At 42.7% G+C, this 24,327-nt stretch overlaps 1 protein-coding gene across 1 annotated transcript in view; it reads right to left on the bottom strand.

The window, feature by feature from the left end:
* ETS1 (ETS proto-oncogene 1, transcription factor) overlaps positions 1-24,327 on the bottom strand; it is a 61,761-nt gene that overhangs the window by 28,150 nt on the left and 9,284 nt on the right. Inside the window, exon 2 of the mRNA XM_025049201.1 lies at positions 1,319-1,438. Within this exon, the coding sequence (XP_024904969.1) occupies positions 1,319-1,438 (120 nt within the window). The remainder of the gene's footprint in view (positions 1-1,318; positions 1,439-24,327) is intronic.

Raw genomic sequence — 24,327 nt, 5'->3', positions numbered from 1 at the left:
GATCACTATCATCAGCTAAAAAGTAAATGCGTATTCTCTACCCTCCATTCGGACAAAGAGTTCATGAATCTCCTCTCTCACTGCCTTATTTCCATTAGACATTTTTTTAAAGCCTGGGATAAGGAACAAATGGAAGTTGCACTTACCTACTCTTAACTCTCATAATCTACTTGAGACCATTATTCTTAATTATTTTTATCTTAGCTAATTATGGTTGATAATCATCACAGCAATTAGTAATAGTCAGTCAAATAGAACTTATTAATAACAACATTACTAGGTGCCTGTATTATACTTTAAAAAAAGTATATACATATCAGCAGCTCTCTGCTGACTAGCACTGAAGAGGAAATACTACATGATCTTCACGCATGGCCTGAGGTTTAACATAACTGCACTAGCCACGACACTTAAAAAGCTCAGATGATGGCAGGCTGCGGTGCCCACATCACACCTGCTCTCAAGATTACCCCCTTCAATCTAGCAGGTGACTTTATGAGATGTTGGTCAGAATTCACTTTATCCTTCCTTGTAATCCTAAAAGGATGTTGGGCATTTCTGATGGTGGAGGTTTGTGGTAGAGTTAGTATACTTGGGAAAAGGTATATAGAAACATTCATAGGATCCATCTAAGGCTTGGTTCTGACAGGGCTGGAAGCTTCTCTGGGCTGGTTTAAAGACAGCATTACTCTTACTCAATAGCACAGTGTTCTTCCTCCTCTCAACTATTCAGGAAATGTTGCTTGGTGAAGGCTTAAGTGTTCTCCGGTCATTTCTCCTTTCTGACAACTCTAGTCCCCTTACATTCCTGAATAAACCCTTTCAGATGAGAACACCCAAGAATAAACACATTTTACCAAAGTACATGGGAAAAAAAAAAAGCAATCAGTAAATTCCAAGAAATGGAGCTCACTAAGTTCATCCAATAGCAGCCCAGAATGACTCGAAGGCTGTGTTTTTTCTAAGTTGCGTGTAGTTAGGAATCACCTGAGGAGCTTCAAAGTTACTGATATTACTAACGATTGTGACTTAACTGATCTGGGACATGGTCTGGGCTGGAGAATTTTTTGAAGATCCTGAATGTAATGTGCAAACAGGTTTGAGAACCACCGCCCTCAGACCAAGATGGCAGTGACAATCCCGGGGAATGAAGAAGCATTAGCATGTGTCGGTGGTTGTTCTAACAGACATCCACAATGACCTGTCGCTGCTGACTGTAGTGTGGTTAGTGATTACATCTATCTCACACTGCAGGTGAGAAAACTAACCCTACCTAAAAGTCTGATCTTATCCTTTCTTTCCCGAGGACAAAACATACCTTTTGGAATTCCCAGTCTTTGCTGCTCTTTCGAAAAACCGCTGAAAGTAGCTTTCAATGCTTGAGACATCATTTCCTTGCTGCTTGGAGTTAAGAGTGGGACATCTGCACATTCCATATCTGTGAGGAAAAAAAATTATATGAATAATAAAAACTAAATAAGTAATGAGTCATTCTGCAATGTATACAAATATCAAATCATTATGTTGTACATCTAAAACTAGTATGATGTTATATGCATTATCTCTCAATATAAAAATGACTAGATAATTAGCCAGCCATAAAATATAATAGGGCATGAATGGTCTGAAGAAGGTAAGCTGGGAAATAACTGTACTAACATCCTCACCAAGGCAGGTAAAATTTGGGGGGCTTTCCACAGTGTGCTAGTCCCTGTAACAAAAAAACAAACAAGCAAAAAAACCTGACCCTTGCCTAGAATGTCCTACATCCCTGATAAATAAAATGTGTTTATTCTTTCTGCATAGCTCTACTAATTCAACCTTCACATTTACTGAGAGCATTAATGTTACGACATACTTCCAATTACCTATGAAAAGGAAATAACAACATTAATTCATTCAACAAATAATTATTTACCACTTGCTATGTGCAAAGAATTACAGACAGCAGTGAACAAGACAGAAATGACTCCTACCCTCGTGGAGCTGAAGATCAGATTCTGGCAAGAGATACAGTCATTAAAAACTATTTACACAATTAAATGTTCAAAAATGTCAATAAGGGCTTCAGAGGAGCAGTAAAAGATAAAATGTTAACATATATCAGGAATTCCTACTGGTCAGGAGAAATCAGAGAAGGCTTCCCCTAGAAAAGAGATGTTTGATTTGAGATCTAAAGGTTGCATAAGAGTTTTAAAAAGAAAAATACTCTACACCAATGATTCTCAAACTGTGGTCCTCAGGCCAGCTGCATCAGCATCACCTGGAAATTGCTGGAAATGCAAATTCCCTGGCCCTCTCCAGCACTCCTGAATCAGGACTTCTGCGGCAGGGGTGAATGTGGATCCCAGAAATCTGTGTTTTTAACACAGAATCCAGGTGATTGTGATGACCACAAAAGTGAGAGGACCATAATCCTAGATACAGGGAATGGCATAAATGAAGGTCATGAAATGGCAGGAGGAGGGGAAACTTGGCCTGTTTTAGTATCTAAAAGATCAATACAGCTGGAGCAGTGACAGGAGAACAGTTGTTTGAGATGAGGTTGAAAATGTAAAGAAGGAGTATATTAAAGAAATCATCATTTTAACTTAAGTAGAACAGAGAGTCATTGAGAGTTTTATGCAGAGAAATGACATGACTACATTCTGTTTTAAGATCACCTACGGTAATTTGATTTTTTATTTTTCAAAGAACTGCTCTACTGTTATCCTCAAAGTGCTTGCATGATGTCACATTCCCACCAACAGTGCACAAGGTTCACATCCTTGCCAACACTTGTTGCTTTCTGTTTTTGGGGGGTTGGGGGACAATTTTGGATAGTAGCCAACCTAATGGATGTAAAGTGGTATCACACTGTAGTTTTGACTTGTATTTCCCTAATAATTAATGATGTTGAGCATCTTTCCATGTTCTTATTGGACATTTGCGTATCTTCTTTGAAGGAATGTCTCTTCAAGTATTTTGCTCATATTTTAACAGAGTTGTTTGGGTTTGTTGTTGGTATTGAGTTTTAGGAGTTCTCTATATACCCCAAAGAGTTAAAAGCAGGGTCTCAAAAGGATATTTGTAAGCTTATGTTCATAGCAGCATTATTCACAATATATAAAATACAGAGGCAACCTAAGTTTCCATCAACAGATGAATGGGTAAGCAAAAGTGTAGTATATACATACAATGCAATATTACTCAGCCTTAAAAAAGAAGGAAATTCTGACATATACTACAATATGAATGAACCTTCACGTTATGCTAAATGAAATAAGCCAGTCACAACAAGACAAACTATATGAGGAAGTTAGAATAGTCAAATTCATAGACACGGAAAGTAGAATGATAGTTGCCGGCGCCCAGAGGAAGGGAGAGTTGTTTAATGGGGACAAAGTTTCAGTTTTACAAGATGAAAAGCATTCTGGAGATGGATGCTGGTGGTAGTTGTACATTATGAATGTATTTAATGCCACATAACTGTAAACTTAAAAATGGTTGATGGTAACTTTTATATTTATTTTACCATAATAAAATTATTTAACCAAAAAAATGGGGGGAAAAAAGATAACCATACCTGTTCTGTTTAGGAAGTAACTATGAGCGCATGTGGGTAGACTTGTCAAAAAGTTATTGCATTAGTTGAGGTGAGAGATGATGGTGGCTTTAATTAGGAAGGTAACCAAATTTGAAGTACATATAGGAGGTAATATCTATAAAATTTGACTTATGTAGGTAGTAAAGAAGAATGAGGCATCAAAATCTACAGATTCACAAATGTGTCACCCTTTGCTATATCCACATATATCTTTATCTCTGTTATGTCCAATTCTGCTTATACTAGCAGACCATGTTCCAAGAAAAGATATATAAACATGGCTCAAGTTTAAAATCCTCTGAATTCACCTCAGGCACAATTTCCCACAAAAAGCTAATAGGCAAAGAAATGACCTGAGCATTCCTACTAGTCAACCCGTGACCTTCGGGCAGTGATACACTTTACTGCAGTACTCTCCAGAAGCCCACTTCCTCACCTTGTACCTTCAGGGTATCATGTGAAACTGACTTACAAAATGGCTGAGGTCCAGGCATGGTTACCATAGAAGTTCCTCAACCAGCCACTTCTAAACCCTAACGAGTCAAAAAACTCCACGGACATGCATAATGTGTTATTGGCTGAATAAAATGGAAACATGTAAGGGAAGAGATGACAGTTGGTGACCTCTGAAAAAAGGAGGAAATACATGGCTTCTGAACAGTCAAAATGAATGGAAATTACATTATAAAAAATAAAGGCAGGCAGCACTTTCTCTCCAGTCTGCTTTGGGCGATGCTGTCAGGAAACGGCTTAGAGTCCAGCCTCCACGCTGGAAGCGCAGAGTTCACAGCAGCTGCTCTCCCAGGCCCTGCCAGTGAGCAGGAATCTGAAGTTCTAGACAGTGGAGAGTTTGGGTTGCCCTGGGACATGCCCAAAAAAATCTAGTGGAAAAATCAACATGCCTCCAGGAAGGTTGACAAAATGATGGAAAATCCCAGATTGTTAGGGAGAGTTGGGGGAGGGGATAAAGTGTTGATTATGTAACATCCAGCCCTTCAAACAATGGAGTAATCATCAAATGAGTCACTAAGAAAGACATCAATGCCCCCCTTCATCCCCACTCTACACGCCCAAGAACAGCTAAGCAGCAGGTCCAGAAATGTCTCCCCTAGAGTAGAAGTCAGTTTTACTTTGGAAAAAGAGACTGTTTAACCCAAGAGTATTAATTCTGAAAGAAGGGACAACTGCAACCTCCTTAGCTCGTAGCACAGGGCAAAACACAGAAGTTAATCAACAAATATCTACTGAATTAAATGTTTTCCAAATTTGAATCAACCTTCCTTCCCTTCACTCCCATCCAACACAAATTTATGAACTTAAACTGTGTGGGTTTTGTTTTGTGTGTTTGTTCCCTCTGTTAGATTTATGACTCGATGAAAAGAACTTTACTGATGGCAGAAACTGGCCAGGACAACACATGTGGAAAACAAAGGCCAGTGCCAAGGGACAAGCAGAGGTTCTGCTACAAACTGAAACTGAAGGACGAGATTGGCTTAGGAGGCCCAAGGCATCTTCTAAACAGAACAGCTTGGGCAGTCTGATGCCAGGGTGATGTGAAGGCCAAGGATGACAGCAAAAAGCCTGAAACGGAGGTTTCCTGGAGTCTGCTTCCTATAACTCCACATACTCTGACCATGTGATCTGGACAAGACCTCTGGGCTTACAGCTCTCCATGAAGTTTTCTGCTTCCTGTCTGGGAGCAGGCCTTTCCAGGTCCTCACTTGTTCTCTCCAAGGGAAGCAGCTGGAATTACTTTTGCCTATCCACCTCAATGCCATCTTCAAAAGCCTGGTGCACAAGCAGTCAGCTGCAGCTGCACAGTGCCCATTGGCTCTGCCCCTGGCTGAGGACTCAAAGTGCTGGATCTCTTGAAAAAGTGCTCACAGCCCAGCTGGTGGAAGCTACCCCCACACACTTGGGCAATCTGTATTTGGCAATGAGCATTTGACATTCAGGAGGTTTATCATTGCCCTGGGACCCAAAGGTTTCAGAAAGGAAGGTCAGAGCTTTATGTACCATGTTTATAAACTGCAAAATTTTGGTTTAAAAAAATAATCAAACCTCCTATACGAGTGAATAATTAGCCACATTGTGTTTTTCAGTAGCAATGGCCTTGCATTTAAATGATGATGAATAATCCCATTCAAAAGTAGTTATTAACATAGAATACTAAATCCTTATCATGTAAAATATGAATGCAAAAATTCCCTCTATGTTGCTAGTTTATGGCAGTTGTGTTAATTATACTGATCACCAACAATAATAAAATCATTTCCCAGGTGTAGAATCTGAGGTGGTTTAGCCCAAGACAGAATTTTTGTTATTATTAGCATACTTCATCTCATTACCTATTATAATATTTTTGTATTAGGTACCAAATATTTCTAATTTTAGGAACAGCATCTAGAAATTAATCGATGCCTCTGTAGAAATTAACTAATTGTATTTTGCAGACAAGTACTAAAACTGTCTTTGTGTTAATCATTGTAATTGCAATATCTTTATTCAAATAACTCATGTCTCAAAATGCTGAAAACCGGGCCTGGATACATACTACACCTATACCGTGGAGACTCTAAACACAGTGCACTAGACATTGAAAACATAAATATATTACAAGTATATTAAAATTTATACCCAATTATTATTCCTCAGGACCCTAAATCTGAGTTAAAAAATTTACAAGAACCACCTTGAGTTTCTGAGAGTTGTACTGAGGCTAGTGAATAAATAACAGTCCCTAACTCTGTCTTACCAAGACTGCACAGTATCGAGACGGAAATGAGCAGGTAGCTTTCCTTGAATCAATAGGCGTATAATGAGACTGAGGCATTCTGAATGGAGGGAAACATCTGCTCATTTTTCACTGCTGCCGGACCCTGAACAAAAGCTTACACACTCCATGGATATTTTAAGTCAAATGTAGAATAAGGGTTTCAATTCACTTATATGTAACACAAAATTGAGGGCTGTTCAATGTCCAAGAAACCATCAGGGACGTTTCATGTGACTTTTCATACCATTTTTTAAAAGTATTTTGAAACTGAATGGCTCATATCAACAGTGTTCCATAGAATCTAAACCTGCAGTGATGTTTGCTCTGGGAGAAGTTCGAAGTGTATGGCTGGCCTTCTTGACCCGAGATGTTTCTCCTCTCACTATTTTCAAATAAATGACAGGAAAGATTGGAGGTCCAAGGGTGAAGCAATGAGGGATATAGCCAAGGACCAGACATCCACCGTGCACATTTCAGTCTTATTCAAACACTAGACTGGCCAAATCCTAACAGATTACCATGTGTTGGGTATTGTCCCAATCAATGGCAGCATGAAAAAAACACCAAGGATAAATAATATGCCTTCCATCTGAAAACCACTTTACAGTCTACCAAGATACTATGCCACAATATCCTCATGACATGAAACTTCTGAGGGGCCTGGGAAGGTATTACAAGATCTCCATTTTACAGATGAGGGTACTGAGACTTCAAGAGAGCGGCCTAAAGTCAAGAGTTTGGCCTAAAATCGCAGGACGGGAGGACCCAGCCAGGGCTGGAATCCAATCTTTCAACTCAAATTCAAGGTCCTTCTACTTTACTCCACTGCTGCTGCAAATAGGAATTGATCAGAGGTCCAAAAAAACTAAAATGTTTACAGCAATAAAAGAGAAAATAGGACTTTTATTTCTTATTTGAAAAATTAGATACGTTTGAAGAAATATTAAAAACGTAAACAAAACCACTCCGGGATCAAAGAAATCCAGAATTTCATATGGTTAGCCCTATAAAGACATAATTAAAAGCCATTTATAGAATCAACTACGGTCTTTTCTTTTCTTGGGACTAGGGGTAGTGAGGCTTCCTTCCTTTCATACAAAGTGACACAAGTTAAATGACAACCTGGCTTCCTTCCCTGTCTGTGTTCACCCTTGAGTCACCCCAATGGGCAAACTATGCACATAACATAAGGTTAATTAGTTATATAAAGTCTTACTGAAATATGTTTTTAAAGTGAAAGGAAACCAAGAAGAAACCTTCTGTTTCATGCGAGGAAAAGAAATAACGGTTGCAAATGGAAAGGCAGGATTTTGAAGACAAGGGAAAATGCCTTGGTGGGACATGCGCTGGGTGTGACGGGTTCTTATCCCAGCTTTGCCACTTATATAATCCCACTGGGTAAGTACAGTCACACTTAACCAATCCATTGCTAAAAAGATGTCTGTTAATAGGTAATGCCTATATCCCTCATAACGTTTTAAATTTTTCATCGTGGCAATTTCAAATATATATCAAAGTAAAGAGAATAATGTAATGATTCAAAATTCATCAACACTAGTATTTTTTTCATCTCCTCCCTACACCCTGAAGAACAGTAAAGAATCCCAGACAACATGTCATTTCACCCACTAATAATTTATTGTCATAGGGATATTTTTGAGAAAAGGGAGGATCACAATACGAAAGCTTATGAGACAGATAAACTCATGGAGAAAGAGAATAAGGCTTCAGATTACTTTCCACGGTGCTTAAATCTAAGTCTACATTTCATTTGTTGGCCCCCTGAACCAGAGAACTTCTATTAAAGCAACACTATCATGACGTGGAAAGTGAAGTTGGATCAGAGAGAGATGATTTCAAGTCAGGGTGGTAACGCAGACCCTTTGATGCCCATGTCCTACAAGCAGAAGGCTGCAGGGAGACGTCTTCCTAACTGTGCGCGTCCTCAGGAACTTGCAACTAGAACTAGGAATGTGCAAGAAAAGACTGGGATTCTGGCAAGAACCCAAAAGGCGGTTGCCAAACTGCCTACAAGTCTCAGTGTAGGAGAGAAGGTGCCTTTACTCTTTCAGATTAACAGAAAATAGAGAAAGGGCTGTGGCAGGTGACTGGTAACTCTGACTCCAGAGTTGATTGTCCCTGGAAAGTTGGTCTTTTTAGAGGACTTACCCAATGAAGATACTAATAGCTTAGAAGAATGTGAGAATAGCTTAGAAAGGAGAGGACTGGTCTCTAAAATAGTCTCTATTGCCCTGTTACTCATGGAAGGGTGGATTGAAGCTAGGAATGAAGAAACCTACTAGGATCCTCTTTCTCCTACACATCTAATTCCAAATCTTGTTCTAGGCCCTAGACACATGGCAGACAGGACTTCCAGTTGAGGGAGCTAATATAATCCAAAAGCTTCTGGCTGAGGTTAATGCAAAGAAGGAAAATAAGTGTCCATCCTCAGTCCTACGGCTCCGCTTTCATTAACCTAATGATGTGACAAAGCAATGAGGGACAAGCAGGACTCCGGGCTCCATCAAGAACTAAGCAAGAAATGGCTCAGTGCCCTCACTGGGCCAATCAAAGAGTCCATCATTGTCCCAAATAATGGGACACCATGAGCCCCAAAATAGACTCCTATCAGTTGGGGAAACACACAACTGGGCTTTGCCCTTCTCTTAATACCCAGCCCTCTCAAAGTCATCAGCCAATAAAAAAACCCACCCCCAAAGAGGGGAGAAAGTAGCTGCACAGAAAATCCCCAATTTACCCTCCAGTGACCTGACTGACCAAAAATACAAGCCAGTCTCCAACCACAGCAACTCGGTTCTGCTACCAATGCACACTGCCACTGGGGAACACACACTGCTTGGGTACAACGTGCCAATTCAGAGGTAGATGCGTCTTTGCAGAGGGAAGCTACCCCGGGACAAAAGAGATGATCTTCTGAGAGGCAAAGCATGCTTCAAACTGCCCCAGGAAGCCGGCCTCGGGCCCTGCAGCCAGGCCTGGGAAAGAATCCTGCAGATGGGGCTGAGCACACTGAACATCTGTAGGAAGTGACTTCAGTCCTCTCCTTTCTTCCCTTTATCCACCCCCGACCCCATCCCCCAAAAGGAGTTTTAACACATTATTCCCACTGAAGTCCTGAGGATTTGGTGACTCACCAGGCTCACACATGGTTCCAATGAGCCCTTGACCATTACAAGGTAGGGGAGCAGGAAAAACAAATGAAAGCAGTTGTAATTCGGCAGCGCTAGAGTTCAGACCTGCCAGACAAAAGGGATTGCAGGCATGTTCCCAAATTCGTTCAGGCACCTGACATGCAAAAGCTATTTTTAATCACTGGATTTATTTCTTTCCTACCCCCTTCACCATCCTCCACCTCAGCAAATGTTTCGAAGTCAGAGCGAAGCCCAAATCAATTCCAGGTGTTCAGGGAAACCCAGAGAGGCTCTTCCGTTCCAGGACCTGAGCCAGAAAGCAGAACTGCTCCACAGGTCCTGCAGCTAAACTTTCTTGCTCTTTCCTTAGAACAGTTCAAATCTCCCACCCTAAACACTGGGCAAATAGCCTGAAAGAGGAAATATCTGAATGAATGTGCCCCGCTAGGATGACTCTTAACTATGTGTTTTCTCTAGCAGCCCTGGCCAGGGAAGGTGCATGAGACAGGTCTCAGACCCACTGAGACGGAACATTCTTTCCTTCTCTAGAATTATCTATCCGCCTTGCAGTGAGGATGAAATTAAATATGCATGAAAATGCCAAAGCCTAATATATAGTAGGTGCTCAATAAATTGTTGGTGACCAGAACTAAACCGACAAGTGTCTTATAAACTATAAAGAACAAAAAAATATAATTTTTTTTCTCAGTGCTTAGAGAGACAGTAACAAGAAGGGATCTGGCAATCTCCCCAGGTACAGTGAAGCAACGGAGGAAACGAGAAAAAAAATAAAATAAAAAGGAAAACTCCGATTCTGAGAGATAAATGGAAACTGACATCCCCTGAGTCTGGCTCTTTGTTTTAACAGAACGGACTCATTTTTTACCTATTTGGTATCCTCCAATCTGCTAAGGGAGAAATCTTTTTTGCAGCAATAATCATCTAAAATAAGTGTTCTGCCACGAAAACACCTCACAGCTACAGATCCAATGGACCTAAGATCTTTTGGTTTTAAAAACTTCCTAAGAGCGCCATCTTAGAGTCAATACGGCGCACAACGAAATCTTAACTTTGCGCTCAGAACTCTTGCCTATGTGTGGAACCTGCCCAAACCCAAGCTGCATTCTACCCTGGTCACTTATGTGCCCTTAAATGAATAAATCCTCACAACTTAAAAGACTTTTAACTGTTGAGATTAGGATTCATGCATACAAAGCCCACCTCAACAGAGCCCTTTAAAGAAAAAAGTTCTTCAATGATCATTCAAAGCCGTTTACAGAGTGCTTCCTATCTTTCAAAATCATTGCTGCCTAGATGATTACAGTCGACTCCCACCACCCCAGGCATGTTACAAATCTTGAGTGTCCCAGAAGAGTGTGACGAAAACACAGCGCCACAGCCTCCAGATTAATCAGGAAGAAAGCGTGGATTTGGCTCTTTCCACCACAGCTTGGCAGAGAGCCACAGTGCATCCAACTTGTCCTTCCCAGATCATCCAGCTCCGAGTGAGGGCGAGCTCCTGCCCTGCCTTCAACTAAAACGCTCTCCACGGGGTCAAATGCTTTTGGTACCAATGTGTCACAGGATAACCCCACTCAAGAAGAACATGGAAAATATCTGTCCTCCTACATCTTGCTATTATCCCAGCGCCCACTGCTGCTAGTTACATGTCAGCCTTTGATGCCTCATTCTCTGAGATCCTGGAGATGCGGGTTATTGGGTTAACCAATTTATTTTCATTTCACTGGATTCCCACCTACAATTTTCAGTACTGCTATCTGAATAGAATTCTATATTTTAGAAAAATGCTTTCTCCTGAATTCTAAATACAATACTGAAAACAATCAGGTTTTTAGTATTATCTCCATCACAGAGATGAGGATATTAAGGTTCATGAAGTTTACTTCAGTGATTTAATTAAGACGATCAACCCAGATCCTCAGACACTAAAACCAGGTGTTTCCTACACATACCTATTAGTAGAGTTAAAAGCAGAGGAGCAGAAACGATGGACACAGACGATTTCATTTTCTCCATCATTTTCATTACACAGAAAGTTCTTTCTGGAGAAGAGAAGCAGCTCAATTCCAGGGACTCTCTGCTGACAGCAGCTTTGACACCAGAGCTTGGAGCTCTACCACGCGTCACATTCAGGACCGGTCAAGTCAGGGCCCACTAAGCACTTGGTGTGGGAGCAAGACGGGTGTAAAGGGGGCTCCGGAGGGTCTCCAGGCAGGCTAGGCTAGTCAAGGTGGAGGATGAGGGGTTTTCTTCAAGGGCAAAGGGAAAATCTGGGCAAACAAATGGAGTGGCGACCATTTATTTAGGCTGGAAGAGGTAACGTTTTTCTGCACTTTTGAACTGTTTTCTCAAGGCCTGCCTCTCCCTCCCACACAGAAAACAAACACAGAGACAGCCATCTTCCAGTGGAGGCTCCAGTCGCTGAAGGCTACCCAGGAAAAGCAGAAGGAACAGGGACTGAGAGAGAGAAAGGGAGTTGAGGCGAGAGGGGCAGGATCTGCAGGGGCTAGCCAAGGGGACCTCAGAGAGGAGAAAGTGGCAAGGACTGGTGGTGAGGACAAAGGAAGGATGGCAGAGCAGGAAGAGCAGGAAACAGTGGGGGAAAGAAAGGAGAAAGCAGAGAAAACGAACACTGGAAAATTTTAAACCAGAATAAAGGGACAGATGGCAGAGTGGACATGGGCTGGGAAGAGCCAGCAACCTACTCCCAATTAATAGTGTTCAGAAAGCAGCATTTTTCCATAAATTTTGAAAGGAAATTCTCTCTCGACTTTCTTATTTATTTATACATTATATAAATACATTTTTAAACCAAAAAAAAAACATGCTTTTTCCAATGGGAAAAAGCCTTGTTTAAGATGAAAGCCAGGCTTCAAAAACCCCTCAGAGGAAGCTGAAACCCCACATGTCTTGGTGCTACAGAAAGAAAAACAAAGTGGACATTCTTCCTGTGTTCTAAGGCTTTTTTATGCAGATGTGTTTTTCTTTTAATAAATAAATCTGGGCTGAGAAGGAAAAAGCATACTCACACACATTTGCACAGTGCAACTGTCTGTTTTCAACCCAGGGAAACCACAACGATAAATAAGAATATATAACTCCGTTTTCCCGTATGGGGACAAATCTTCTCAACATGCCAACCGCAGGCACTGCAGCGATACGCTCTATAGACATAATCCACCGAAGTTTTCCAAATCCACAAAGGACTATCTGCTAATGGGTAATGACAAGCAGAGGTAGGGCGGGACATGGCACACAACCGCCATATTTCCCCAAAAGGCCCGCAGAGTGCAACTCCTCACTTAACATATTCAGTCGCTCTCTACTTCTGAACTTCACTTGTGCACTGCAATAACTATTTTAAAATGATGACACACATTGAGTTAAAATCTACCTTCTTATGAGTTATATTCATTGCCCTAGTTCTATTGGTTGAAGCTGTATGGTGCAAGTTTAATCTTTCTTCACCTACCAGCTTTTCGACTTTACTCATCCCTTTGTCATCATTTCCGTCCGGGTTTTAAAATTCGTTGGTTCCTTTAAGCATTCATGATGGCATGGTTTGGGCCATCCCGCCCCCTCCCCCAACCCACACCTGGGAGCATTCCTGTAAGCCACTGTTCCTAAAGAGAGCCTCCCGAGCATTCGCAGGTAAACCCCATGCTTCTCAGGGGCGTAATGGCAACACCAGGATTGTCATCGTGCTCCATGCACTTCTGGTGGTGCAGACCAACACTGACTTTTCTAACAGCCACTCTATAAAGGCATTCACAGTGCACTCCAGACCTTCACAGGAACTGACCCTGAGCTGGTTTATAACTGCTGACCGAATCTTATTAACCTCAAGCAGAGCTTTATACTCACCCATATTAAGTTTCACCTTGTTTTGATCCATGTTTCCACGTGTAAAGATTTTTTTTCTATCATGAATCTGTCCTCATCCAATTAGCTTCGCACCATCTGCAATTTACTAACTATGCTTTCGGCATCCTTCTCTAATCTGAGCCCCTGACAAAAATGTTGAAAAGGCAATGACCAAGTTCTGAGCCCCATAACATAACACCAGGGGCCATGCATCATTCTGACAGTGACATATTAACCAAGACCCTTTGGGTATAGTTGCTCAATGAGTTACAAATCCTCCTGACTTTACTGTCATTGGATCCACATATCCCCATCTTGACCACAAATATATCATGAAAAGTCTCGGACGAAAGCTTCACTGGAGTCAGTCGATCTACCCATTGTGAAGCCCATTCGCCCCTCGAGTTTCTCACTAAGTTCCAGACAAGTGCGAAGGCAGCTGAGAGAAATGGTGGAGCTGAGATGCTGATTTGTGCAGGAGAGAAAGAGAGACTGAGTGGGAAGGGGGAGGAGGCCGAGAATGAGAGAAAGACTGCCTAACGCTCAAGTGCTATAGCCACTTTGCTTCCAGAAACAATGGGCAGTTAGAAAACAATGGCCACAGACAAAGTCTTGGTCTATTTATAACTGCCACTGTTGGTCCCAGACAGGAGGAACTGGAAGTCTGCCCTGTATGCACGGCTCTAAATGGACTCGAGCTGGGAGGAAGATGAAGTCACCAAGAATGTTGCCTGCTTAAGAACAGGCTCCTTTTTTGCTCGCATAGTTTCTTCTTAGCATAAAGGATCTCTTTAGCCAAGTGAAGAAGTTTGCTTGCCTACTGCTAAAATACAGCCACCACTGAGAAGGGGTGGGTCAGAACTGTAATCGCTCCTCGGCTCAGCCCAATGCAATTAAGGCCTCTGTCTACAGAGGTCAAAGGCAAGTGGGACTGTCAGGGAAAACTAACCAGTAGATGAAGGTCAACTCTATGGTCCCTGAAACAACAGTCCTAACGGGACTATTGATTACACATGTTTAGGGAAACTATAAAAGAGCTTTTCCATGGGAAAGTTCCCTCCTCACTTCTTTGGAGCTAGCATAAAGAGGCCGAAGAGCTGAAATGTACCATTCGATAGGCCTCATGTCTCAGGGAAGATCTCTACCTCCCCTTTATCTCGGCTCTTTTGGATCGTTCCTCCACTTTTTTTTTTTTTTTTTGGAAATGTCATCTTTTGCTCTAACATAACTTCGTAATGACAATCGATTTCAATCCTTCCCTACTGTGTTACTTATGTTCTTAAACCTCCCAGAGGGCCAGCAGTGGTCACAGAAGTCTGTGACAGACACCAAAGTGAAAATGAATAGAGTCTGGGCCAGGGATGAAAGCATAAGGACACAGGAGTGAGCCCTGCAGGCAGTCGTCCTGCTGTATGCTTTCATTGTGAGTTTCCACCAATGGCCTTCGGTAATAATGGACAACCGATGGAGTCAGCAACTGTACCCCGTGAATGCAGTCCAACCTTACCACCTGAAGTACAAAGCAGAAATCTCCCAAAGGCAAGAAATTCAGGGCTTGCAACAGACACCCCTGAAGAGTAACTTCAGCTTTCCACACCTGCCTACACATACCTGACATCACCTTCCCTCTTTGCTCCTGGAAAACCAACAGTAAGTAGGTAGAAAGAAATCTATATAAGATCATTTTCCTCCTTTTCATGTAGCTAGCTTAGGATGTTTCGCTGATACTATCCCAGGTAATGTCACCACATTCAGAGGGAAGTAGAGACAAGCACGTAAATGTTTTATAATTTAAAAGCTGAAGCACAGGACACGGCTAAGGCCAATGCAACCAACAAAGGTCAAAGTGATGTACTGTGTTCCTTCCTCACTCCCACATTTTCTTCACTGACTTTAGAAGCACAGGACCCAAGATGTTCAGGGTTCACGCCATCTGTAGGGTGGTCTAATAAATTTGAATTACCAGCGTAACTGAGATAACATGAACAACGCTACGACGAGCAAACACTCCTGTACATCTTTTGCTCTGAGCAGATGGTGGAAACTGAGACCTTTTTGACCACCTAAACTATAGCAAACTATAAAGATCCAAGCAGGGCCATGGGCCACCTCACCTGATCCAGTACATCACTGAAACACTGCTTCCCTGACTTCTCCCCCATCCTCTGCTCCCAACAGGCTAAGTACTCCCTTCTTCTCCAAGGGCCCTGGTGAATCATCCCAGTGTAATTCAAGAGAGCCACGTGGGAGGCACATGGCAAGAGTAAGGAGAAGGCAGAGACACACACTGCCACCCTGAAGCGAGGCTGACATCAGAGAAGATGCAAAACTTCCCACCCAGAGTGTGTTTGGCAAGTGCCTGAGTCAGCCCTTCTCTGCACCTATCACAGCCTTCAAAACTGCCTGCACACCAGCTAAAGGCACCAAAAACCGATGGCACTGCCCTAACATGAAACATCTGGAGTTTACAGTATTAGGCTCTATATGCTCCACACTCCACATGGAATAAAAACTTCACTCAGTTCAGTAAATCCAAACTCATGTCCCTAATGAGGAGTCAAGAATTTCATTGCTTTAAGAGACTTAGGTAATTATTTCAGGGTCCCAGCTCAAGTTTCCTGAGCTGCTAAGGAGATACTGAGGACCCACAGAGATGGGGGTAAAGGAATTATGGGTACTTTCCCTGAACTATTGTATTCACCGCGAAACCTATCATCTGAGGCTACTCCCAGGTTTGTCTAGACCTACCTAATCTGTCATTTTGGCCCCTATATCACTCTGACTTTGGCCATTTTTATGGCCTTGAGCAGGAACAACATCCTATGCACTCCACTTGTGTGTTCACACTTTCCCTGGTCTCTGTTCCTCTATGCTACCTCATGCTGCTCTTTCCAGTTTTTTTCTTTCCTCCACACCACTGATGTTTACTTTTTCATATCTATGCTGCTATCAAGCTCTGGATCATCACTGTGGACAAACTTTACCCCTCCCCAAGTTCATAAGAACCACAGAGGAATAACATATTCGAAGATCTAACAAACATGACTTGGGATTTTTCAGCCCCATGATGTTATCTGTTCTCATTCCAAGTTATCAGTTTTCAAGAACGGTGGTCAGCCTCCACTGTAGAAGAGGTTCCTTCGAGCGCAGATCCCAGTGGAAAGCAGATTATAAAGCAAGCAACCTTCAATACCCAACTTCAATTGCATGACACCACTATTTAACAGCTCTAAATTTTGAGGGTCCTCTCCTATCCACCCAGAAAGAGTGAAGGCAGCAGCAAATTTCAGCGATCCACTGACCTTCATCTGAGAAGCACTGAAAAGAGAACAGATCATCATCATGTCATTAAAAGGTTCTATAACTACCATTCCAGTCCTGCTGGTACTGCAGATAGGGCAATGGAGACACAGTGACAGGGTTGAGGGGACAGGGTAAACCCCACTGACAAAGCCAGAACATAAAATCAGTGGCAGTGGCCTGGAAGTTGAACCTGATGCATCTAATTAATGAGGCCATATGTCCAACTCAAAAAGGCCAACTCCTGAAGCAATACAAGCAGCCCCAGTTCAAGTGCAAATGTATTTAGAATGCAGGGAGCCGAGAGTTTGCGTAAAGATAGAGCTAGCTACGATCTCTTTTAGCCTCTGCAGAGTATTTTTTCTCTCCTTTCAAAATGGGCCTCCCCTAATGGCCCCAAACACCCAGAGTGTCGCCTACGCTGGCTCAGTGGCAAACTCAAGAGCCTGAGAAGTCGCCAGGCAGACCCAATCTCCAGATTAATGGGTGCGACAGGCCAATGGGTAGAAAGCGGAGAAAAAGTGATCAATGCAAAAGCGGGGGTGGGGGTGGCGAGCAGAAGCCACTGTCCCTCCGCCTGCCTGCATCAGTTGGGAAAGAGAGAGACGGGGATGTACAGCCCTCATCCGCCCTAATAAATGGCTCTGCCTCATCAGGAAGCCATTAGGAAATTGCAGCCACCACAGCCCCAAGCTCCGGACTGAAGAGTCTGCATGCAGCTGGTGAAAGCACTCATTATCTCTGCCCAGACGTACAGTAGCTCACTACACAGTGGCGCCTAACCAAGTGAGCTACCAGAATAAAGCAGAGCTGAACCCGTCAGAGAGAGGGATGGAAAAGATCCTCAGAGACTGGGGAGATGCAGGGAGCTCCCTCGGGCACGTGCCTGGGGCACCAGGCGAAGGCTGGGGGTTCTCATTAGGAAACATGGGTCCACTTTTCCACATGTCCCCTGATGGACAGCCTCACGCACCGCCATTCCTTTAGTTAAAAAGAGCTACTGACTGCGAATGGGTGTGGGGTTTCTTCTGGCAATGACGAAAATGTACTGACATTGGATATCAGTGATGGCTGCACAACTGTGAGAATGTACTAAACCACTGAAATGGACATTTTAAAATGGTGAATATTATGTTATGTGAATCATACCTCAATAAAAACAATAAATTAAAAAAAAAAAAAAGAGCTAGTGAGCCACCTGCTACGCGCCAAGCGATGGGACTACCTCGGCGATGGGGAGACGCGGATCCTTCACTTGGAGTTTCCTTTCAGTGGAGGAATCAAAGCGCACAGACAATAGCCGCACGCTCACACCTCGTGATGAGCAAGCACCATGCTGATGAGACCGAAGGCTCTGCGATGGAGTCTGAGTGGTGTGGCTGGATTCCAGCGCCCGGGGTAGGGGAGAGCCGGCTGGTATCCTCAGTGCAGTGGGTGAGGGAGAGGAGGGGTCAGGTGTCAGGGGGCGCTCCAAAGGCAGATGGATGGCACCGGTGACAGGGAAGACTGGGAGAGGATGGGACCTTTGCCTGCTACAGGGAAGCCCTGTGATACAGCAGACAGTTCACTCACTGGTGACTGTGAGAGAGGCTGGTCCATTTCCAGGCCTGGTATCTACAACTCCAGGGGCCACGGATATGGAGACTGTGCAGAGGGTCCGCAGACTCCAGGAGATGAGCAGAATACTTCAAATTCTTCTCGCTCAAAGATATCCCCAGCAGAGGCTGCCCAAGCACTCATTTATAGTGACATTTGCATTTTTATATATCTATATTTAAGGCTTTCAGGAGAAAGAAGTCTCCACCAGACCTGCTCTTTCCAGAGGTTTCTCTCCCAGCTCCTGATGGGGGAGACAAAGGAAGGGCAGACAGAACAGGGTTCCTGGCAAACACCTGGCCAGGCTCACTGGACATGAACGGAGAAAGGTGCAGTCACAACACTGTGACCAAAAGGGATCTTTTGGAAAATTTTTTTCCAAGAGGGGTTATGAGTTCTGTCCCCTGGAATGCCCCGGAGCAGTTCTGATTGGCTCCTGGGCCCTGACTCAGATTGAGTGCGGCTCCACCCTCAGATGAGTAAATAAACTGACCCAAGGAATGGAGGGCGGGAGAGTGGAGGAAAGAGCCGGGGGGAGGCGGAGACGGGAACCAGGAGAAGGCAAGCGTTGACTCTGGTTCGGGGAACAAACAGATGAAATTTCGAGGCCATTCCAGAGACAAGTGGTGTGGCAGAATTCAAGAAATTCTTCTCTGAGCCTTACACACCACTCCAGTTGGGATACAGCCCTGCCTTGGCAGCCAGCTCATTGCTGCTTTATAATATACTGAATTAGTCACCGGATTAGCAAGCACATTTACACACACTGGCGCACAGTTGTTTAAAGACACAGGATCCCCTTTTTCTAGGTGCCAGATTCTGGCTGCAAATCGACCATTGAGATTAGTAACTGGCATTCTCCAGAGGTGCAGTTTCTACAGACATCTTCAGTTGCAAAGCACTCTAGGGAAAGTCTGCTAGAACTGGGAAGGACTCACAAGCCTTGGCTTGGGGACAGAAGGGACAGGGGTGTGCAGAAGAAAGAAAGAACAGTGAGCTTTTTCGAATCCCAAGACTAATTATCTTCAGGAGGTTGCCAAATGAATTTACTGACCTGGCCTTCCACAGCACACTGCCATGGAAGGCAGCCTGGCTTAGGAAATGACAACTGAGAAAATGCAAGTTCCACTCTGGCTTGCTATATTAACAGGTAGTAGAGTTTTCCTCCTAAACCTCAGATGCCCAGGTTACTCCCTGAGAGGAAAGAATTCCGGGCAAAGAGAAGAGAAGTTCAGCAATTATAGTATTATAATATCCTGATAAGGACAATTCCAATAAAAGGCCTCGTTGACACGGCAAGGGCAATGCTTTAGACCTGGAAATGGGACCTAAGCTCTAACTCAGGTTTGGTAAGTGCGTGAGAGGAAGAAATTATTGTGCTGGCCACAGGGCCTCCTCTGGCCCACTTGGTTATGGGGGTGTCAAGTGGAAAATTTTCTGTAACCAGGTTAACAGTAACCACAGTTTTAACAACCACTGAAATAATAACAGCCCCGTCAGCAATGAACGTTTGTACAAAATACGGTGCCCACAAGATAATGATAAAATACCATTTATCAAGACCCTGTGGCAGCAAAAAAGTATTTTACAGAAATTATCTCAAATCTTTACAACAGCCCTGCAAGCTCTTTACGATCTCCATTGTAAGGATAGGAAAAGGAGGCTTAGGGAAGATAAATACTTTAGGTAAGGACAAATTAGCAAGCAGAAATCCTGAATTCAAACTCAGGGCTATCTCACCTCCAGACCCTACTTTTTCCAGGACACCAGGGTTCCTGCAGTGAGGCATATCGTATAACCAACACAATGAATGAGAAGTTCTGTAATTCAGGAACAAAGTTTACTTTCTATGGAGCAACCTAGATGTAAATTCCTTCCCTTCGACTGAGAGATCTCATCTTACCTATATTTTAAGAGTATGGTAAGAAACTTGCAGCCTAAACAAATCCACCAGACAAATACAAGAACCAAGTTCCAATTACAAAAAGAAATGTGAATTGCATTTAAGCTCCATTAACACGGGAATGTTTGAGAAGAATCACAAATAGATTTGTGACTGGTTTGTATGAGCGAAGCTATTGTGTTATCTTGCACCAGCTTTTAGAAATTCAAAGATTAATTTTTCAGAATTGGTTTGCCCAAGAAACCACTAAAAATATTCTCTTCTTACAAAGCAAGGTAGTTGGAGATCACTAAAGACTGGACTCATCCCTGCTCCTCGCTGGCCGTATGCAGCATGCCTATGAGCAGCACAGCTGATCGAATCCTGTGAATCAAGCAGCAAGTCACCAGGCCCAATTTCACTACAAAAATGAAGTCGCTGTTCTGTTTGTCCCACGTCCAATGTCCTTTGGAGACACTGCAGACGTCATGGAATTTCAAATTTCTCCCACCGGCCCATCCAGCACAGCATGGGTTAGGGCATGGAAAAGCGAAGAAGTTCCTCTAAGAGAGGCCCCTTCAGAGTGTCCAGAAATAAAGAAATAAACACATGAGAAACAAATGCTTTTTTTACAGAAAGTCTCCAATCGAATCAGAGGTGAACTCCAGGTTTGCCTCCTAGACATTGATTCATTCCCTGTATGTGTTTATTTTTCTATAAACATTCTTGTTGCATCAAGTGGCCTCAAGGCCCAGACTTGTATCTCTGAATATCCCCTCCCTGGAGAATTCTCAAACTTGGGTGGAGCTCCTACTTCATTCCTTGATTTCCCAATCTGGAATATGGGGGCCAAAGCTCCAATACTGTATACAACATTAGTAAATTTAGTTAGCCACTTTTCATTTGTCTATTTTGAACTTAAAAATGCACCGTGGAAATTATGTGAACTTTTTTTTTTTTTTTTGGCTTTCTCTCTGTTACACATCTCAATGGTAGATATTTATAGATATACTGATGTTTTCTTCTTTACCCTGATAATAATGAGAAGCCTAAAAGAGCACACCACACAGAATGTTCCAAGAATCAAGGCCTCTGATGAGAATGTCACCAAGTCTTTTCTCCAGATTCTAAGTTTGCAGGACTTTGTAATTAGAATGATCTAAGTTCAAATTTGTGACTTGAAAGCTCTATGGCCTTGGGAAAATTATTTGAGCCTTTCCAAGAGAGGATTTCTTATGGGGATTAAAATGGGGATTAAAACACCAGCTTCATAGAGTTGTTCGAAGGATGTGATCATTTGTGTAAAGCACCTTGCAAATGCCTGGCAAATAATAGGTACTCCATAAATAAGAGTTTCACGTCTTTCACTTCTCACAGCTGAACACAGAGATATATAGAGACCAAAAACAAGCACCCGCAATTTTGAAGAACCTTTGGTTCCCATTAAGAGGCAAGAAAGGTGTAGGATTGAACTCTTGATCTTATGTGAAATCAAGGATGCATTTCCTGTATACACGCACATGATTCACCCTTAGAGAGTTCACATGTACTCAGAACCATCACTCTATCTCATATCTCTCACTAATTCAATAACACTCCTGGCATCACCAATTGACTCCAGATTACTTTCTAAACATGAATGCATTAACTCTCCCACTCTCTCCCAATGAAAGGCAGCTCGCTCTCTAGGAGCACCCTTTTTCCAGAAGAATACAAAAGTAATGCAGAGATATGGATATAATCTAGCAGCTCAAGGTAAAAACAGACTCAGGTATCCTGATTTTACTCAGGCAATAAAAGGTAAAAGGATGATCTCCTAGAGGTGGACCTGCACAGTTGTCAGCACAGAAAATGTTCAAACTAGGAAAAGATAGGACCAAGGACTCCAGAGGCCTCACCAAAATGAGTCACAAGTGGAAAGCACGAAGCCAGAGCCCTGAATCCCAGTTTGAAAAGGAGGCACATTTGCAGCTATGCTAAAAATTGTTTTACAAGCCTAAATTTTCCTGGCAAGAATTAAAGTTAGTGCCCAGATTCAAAAATGCCAGACTTAAAACTATTATCTCCATTTTTGCGGCAATCAGGTGTACCACCCTCTACTTCCCAATCTCACCTCTTATTCCCCAAAAATCCAGAGGGTCCCCCAAAAGGACTGCTGGCTACTTAGGATTCTATCCGCTCCCAAGGAAACAGCAACATGCCAAGGGGACACATCTCAGTGTAACAACCTGGATGGCCTTGGAATGCTCTGGCTTCCAGAATCACCAAAACAAGCGGGGAGGGGACTTATATTTATTGCTAAGGAGCAAGACATTGTATTAGGGGGATAATCTAAACTAACTTTATAAACTCCAAGTGCATGTACCTGGTGCCACAGCAAATGCTCCTTCCCCAAAGAGAAACTAATGGGAAAAAACTTGCTCATCTAAGATGCCATTAATCCTTATACGACTCTTTGGCACAATTTTTTTGCCATGACATGCAGTATGAGAGCCAAAGGTTTTGGGGTGTTTTTTCTCCAGATGTGCTCCCCCAGCTACCTGAAAGTCCAGCTAGTCATTAAAGTGGACCTCATTAGCTTAAAAAGGTAAACTGAGGCCCAGAAGACACAAAGCCATGTGCCATATATTTCAACATAGGAAAACAGAGGTTACACAGGAATCCTTTTCAAAACTCTTTAGATTAAACAAAAATGTATTTCTCAAAGTCCAAGGTCAATCTACCCCAGAGGGAAATTGCATATTTGTCTAGTGACCTGTGAAGCAATTCGTTTTTTGGGTTTTTTTTTCTTTTTTTTTTACTTCTTGAGAAGGAACTAACTTGCCATCTTACTTAAAGTTTGGCTGGTGGCTTGGCATCATGGAAAGCTGTGAAAAATTTTCCAGATCCTACATCATAGTGCAATCCACTCAAAGCTCAACAACTGTCTATGGAACGAACTACATGTAAAGTATGCAGAAGAAATCTCTATCAAAAGAGAGGAGGGTGCCTTGTTGACACTTCGGATCTCAAGCTAATCCTTTATTATTATTGTTATTATTATTATTATTATTATTATTATTATTATTAAAGTTAATATACCATGTACTCAACAAATTAAAGAACTATTTAAAATGTGGGTGGCTGAATGGAAATGTCTGGGGGTTTGGAGAAACCCAGCTTCGTGTTCTAACTCTGCCGCTTACCACCTAACCTCAGGAAAGACACTTAGCATCGCTTCTCTGCAGTTTCCCTGTCTGTAAAAAGTTGACAACTCAAAGGACTAGCATGAGGCTCGATGCGGCACAGTCACATGTCAAACTGTAAAATGCTACCAGATTATAACCAAGTATTAAGCAAACTGGTTAACAATTAGCACCAACAGACCTTAGTATTTGCCCAAATTCAAAAACATCCAAATATTTCTGAGAATTATGAAGGCAGCAGAAAGGAAACCTCAGAATTAGCTACAGCTGGGCTTGAATCTTAACTCCTCCATTCACCAGCCATCTGACCTTGGACAAGCTGTTTAACCTCTCAGTTTCCTCATCTGTGAAATGGGAATAATACTTAGCTGTTAGGGATGAGGGTAAAATAATGAGGTTCTTGACACCTCAATAAGTTAACATATTAATATGTTAGAACCCACATATATAAGAAAAAAAAATGTAAAGATGAGCGGAGATGAGATATGCCTACAAAAGTACCAGGAGATAAACTCTATTATTAACGGCAGTTTTTCTTGTTTTTCTCCAAAATTGGCATGCTAATCTTTGGTCCCTGCTTCTGAAAGAAATGGGTAACTGTGATAGACCTTTCTCAAAATGTAGAATTAACATTGAGAAAATGATTTTCAGATAACGAATGTGTGCAGGCGATGACACTTTCCCACTGTTGCAAGAGCAGCCTTTGAAAAGCTTACTACATCCCACTTTACATTTGTAGTTTCCTGGATGCCTGGGGAAACCAAGGCAAGAGTATCTTGTCTGTACCCGACTCCATGGGCAGCCTGCACCTACTACAGGGTCACTAGCTGCTGAGCAGACACCATTCTGTGAGCAGCCAGAGGCAAGCCGGCCTGGGACCTTCCCTCTGCACAAACAGGAGGCAAGGACCTTGATTCACTGGGTACGTCAGGAAGAGGCACTGAGATGGCTTTCAGGAGAATGCA

Source organism: Pteropus alecto, unplaced genomic scaffold (genome assembly GCF_000325575.1).
Source record: "Pteropus alecto unplaced genomic scaffold, ASM32557v1 scaffold135, whole genome shotgun sequence".
Lineage (NCBI taxonomy): Eukaryota > Metazoa > Chordata > Mammalia > Chiroptera > Pteropodidae > Pteropus > Pteropus alecto.
Note: the sequence above shows the minus strand (reverse complement) of the source record. Positions and strands in the feature narration are given on the sequence as shown.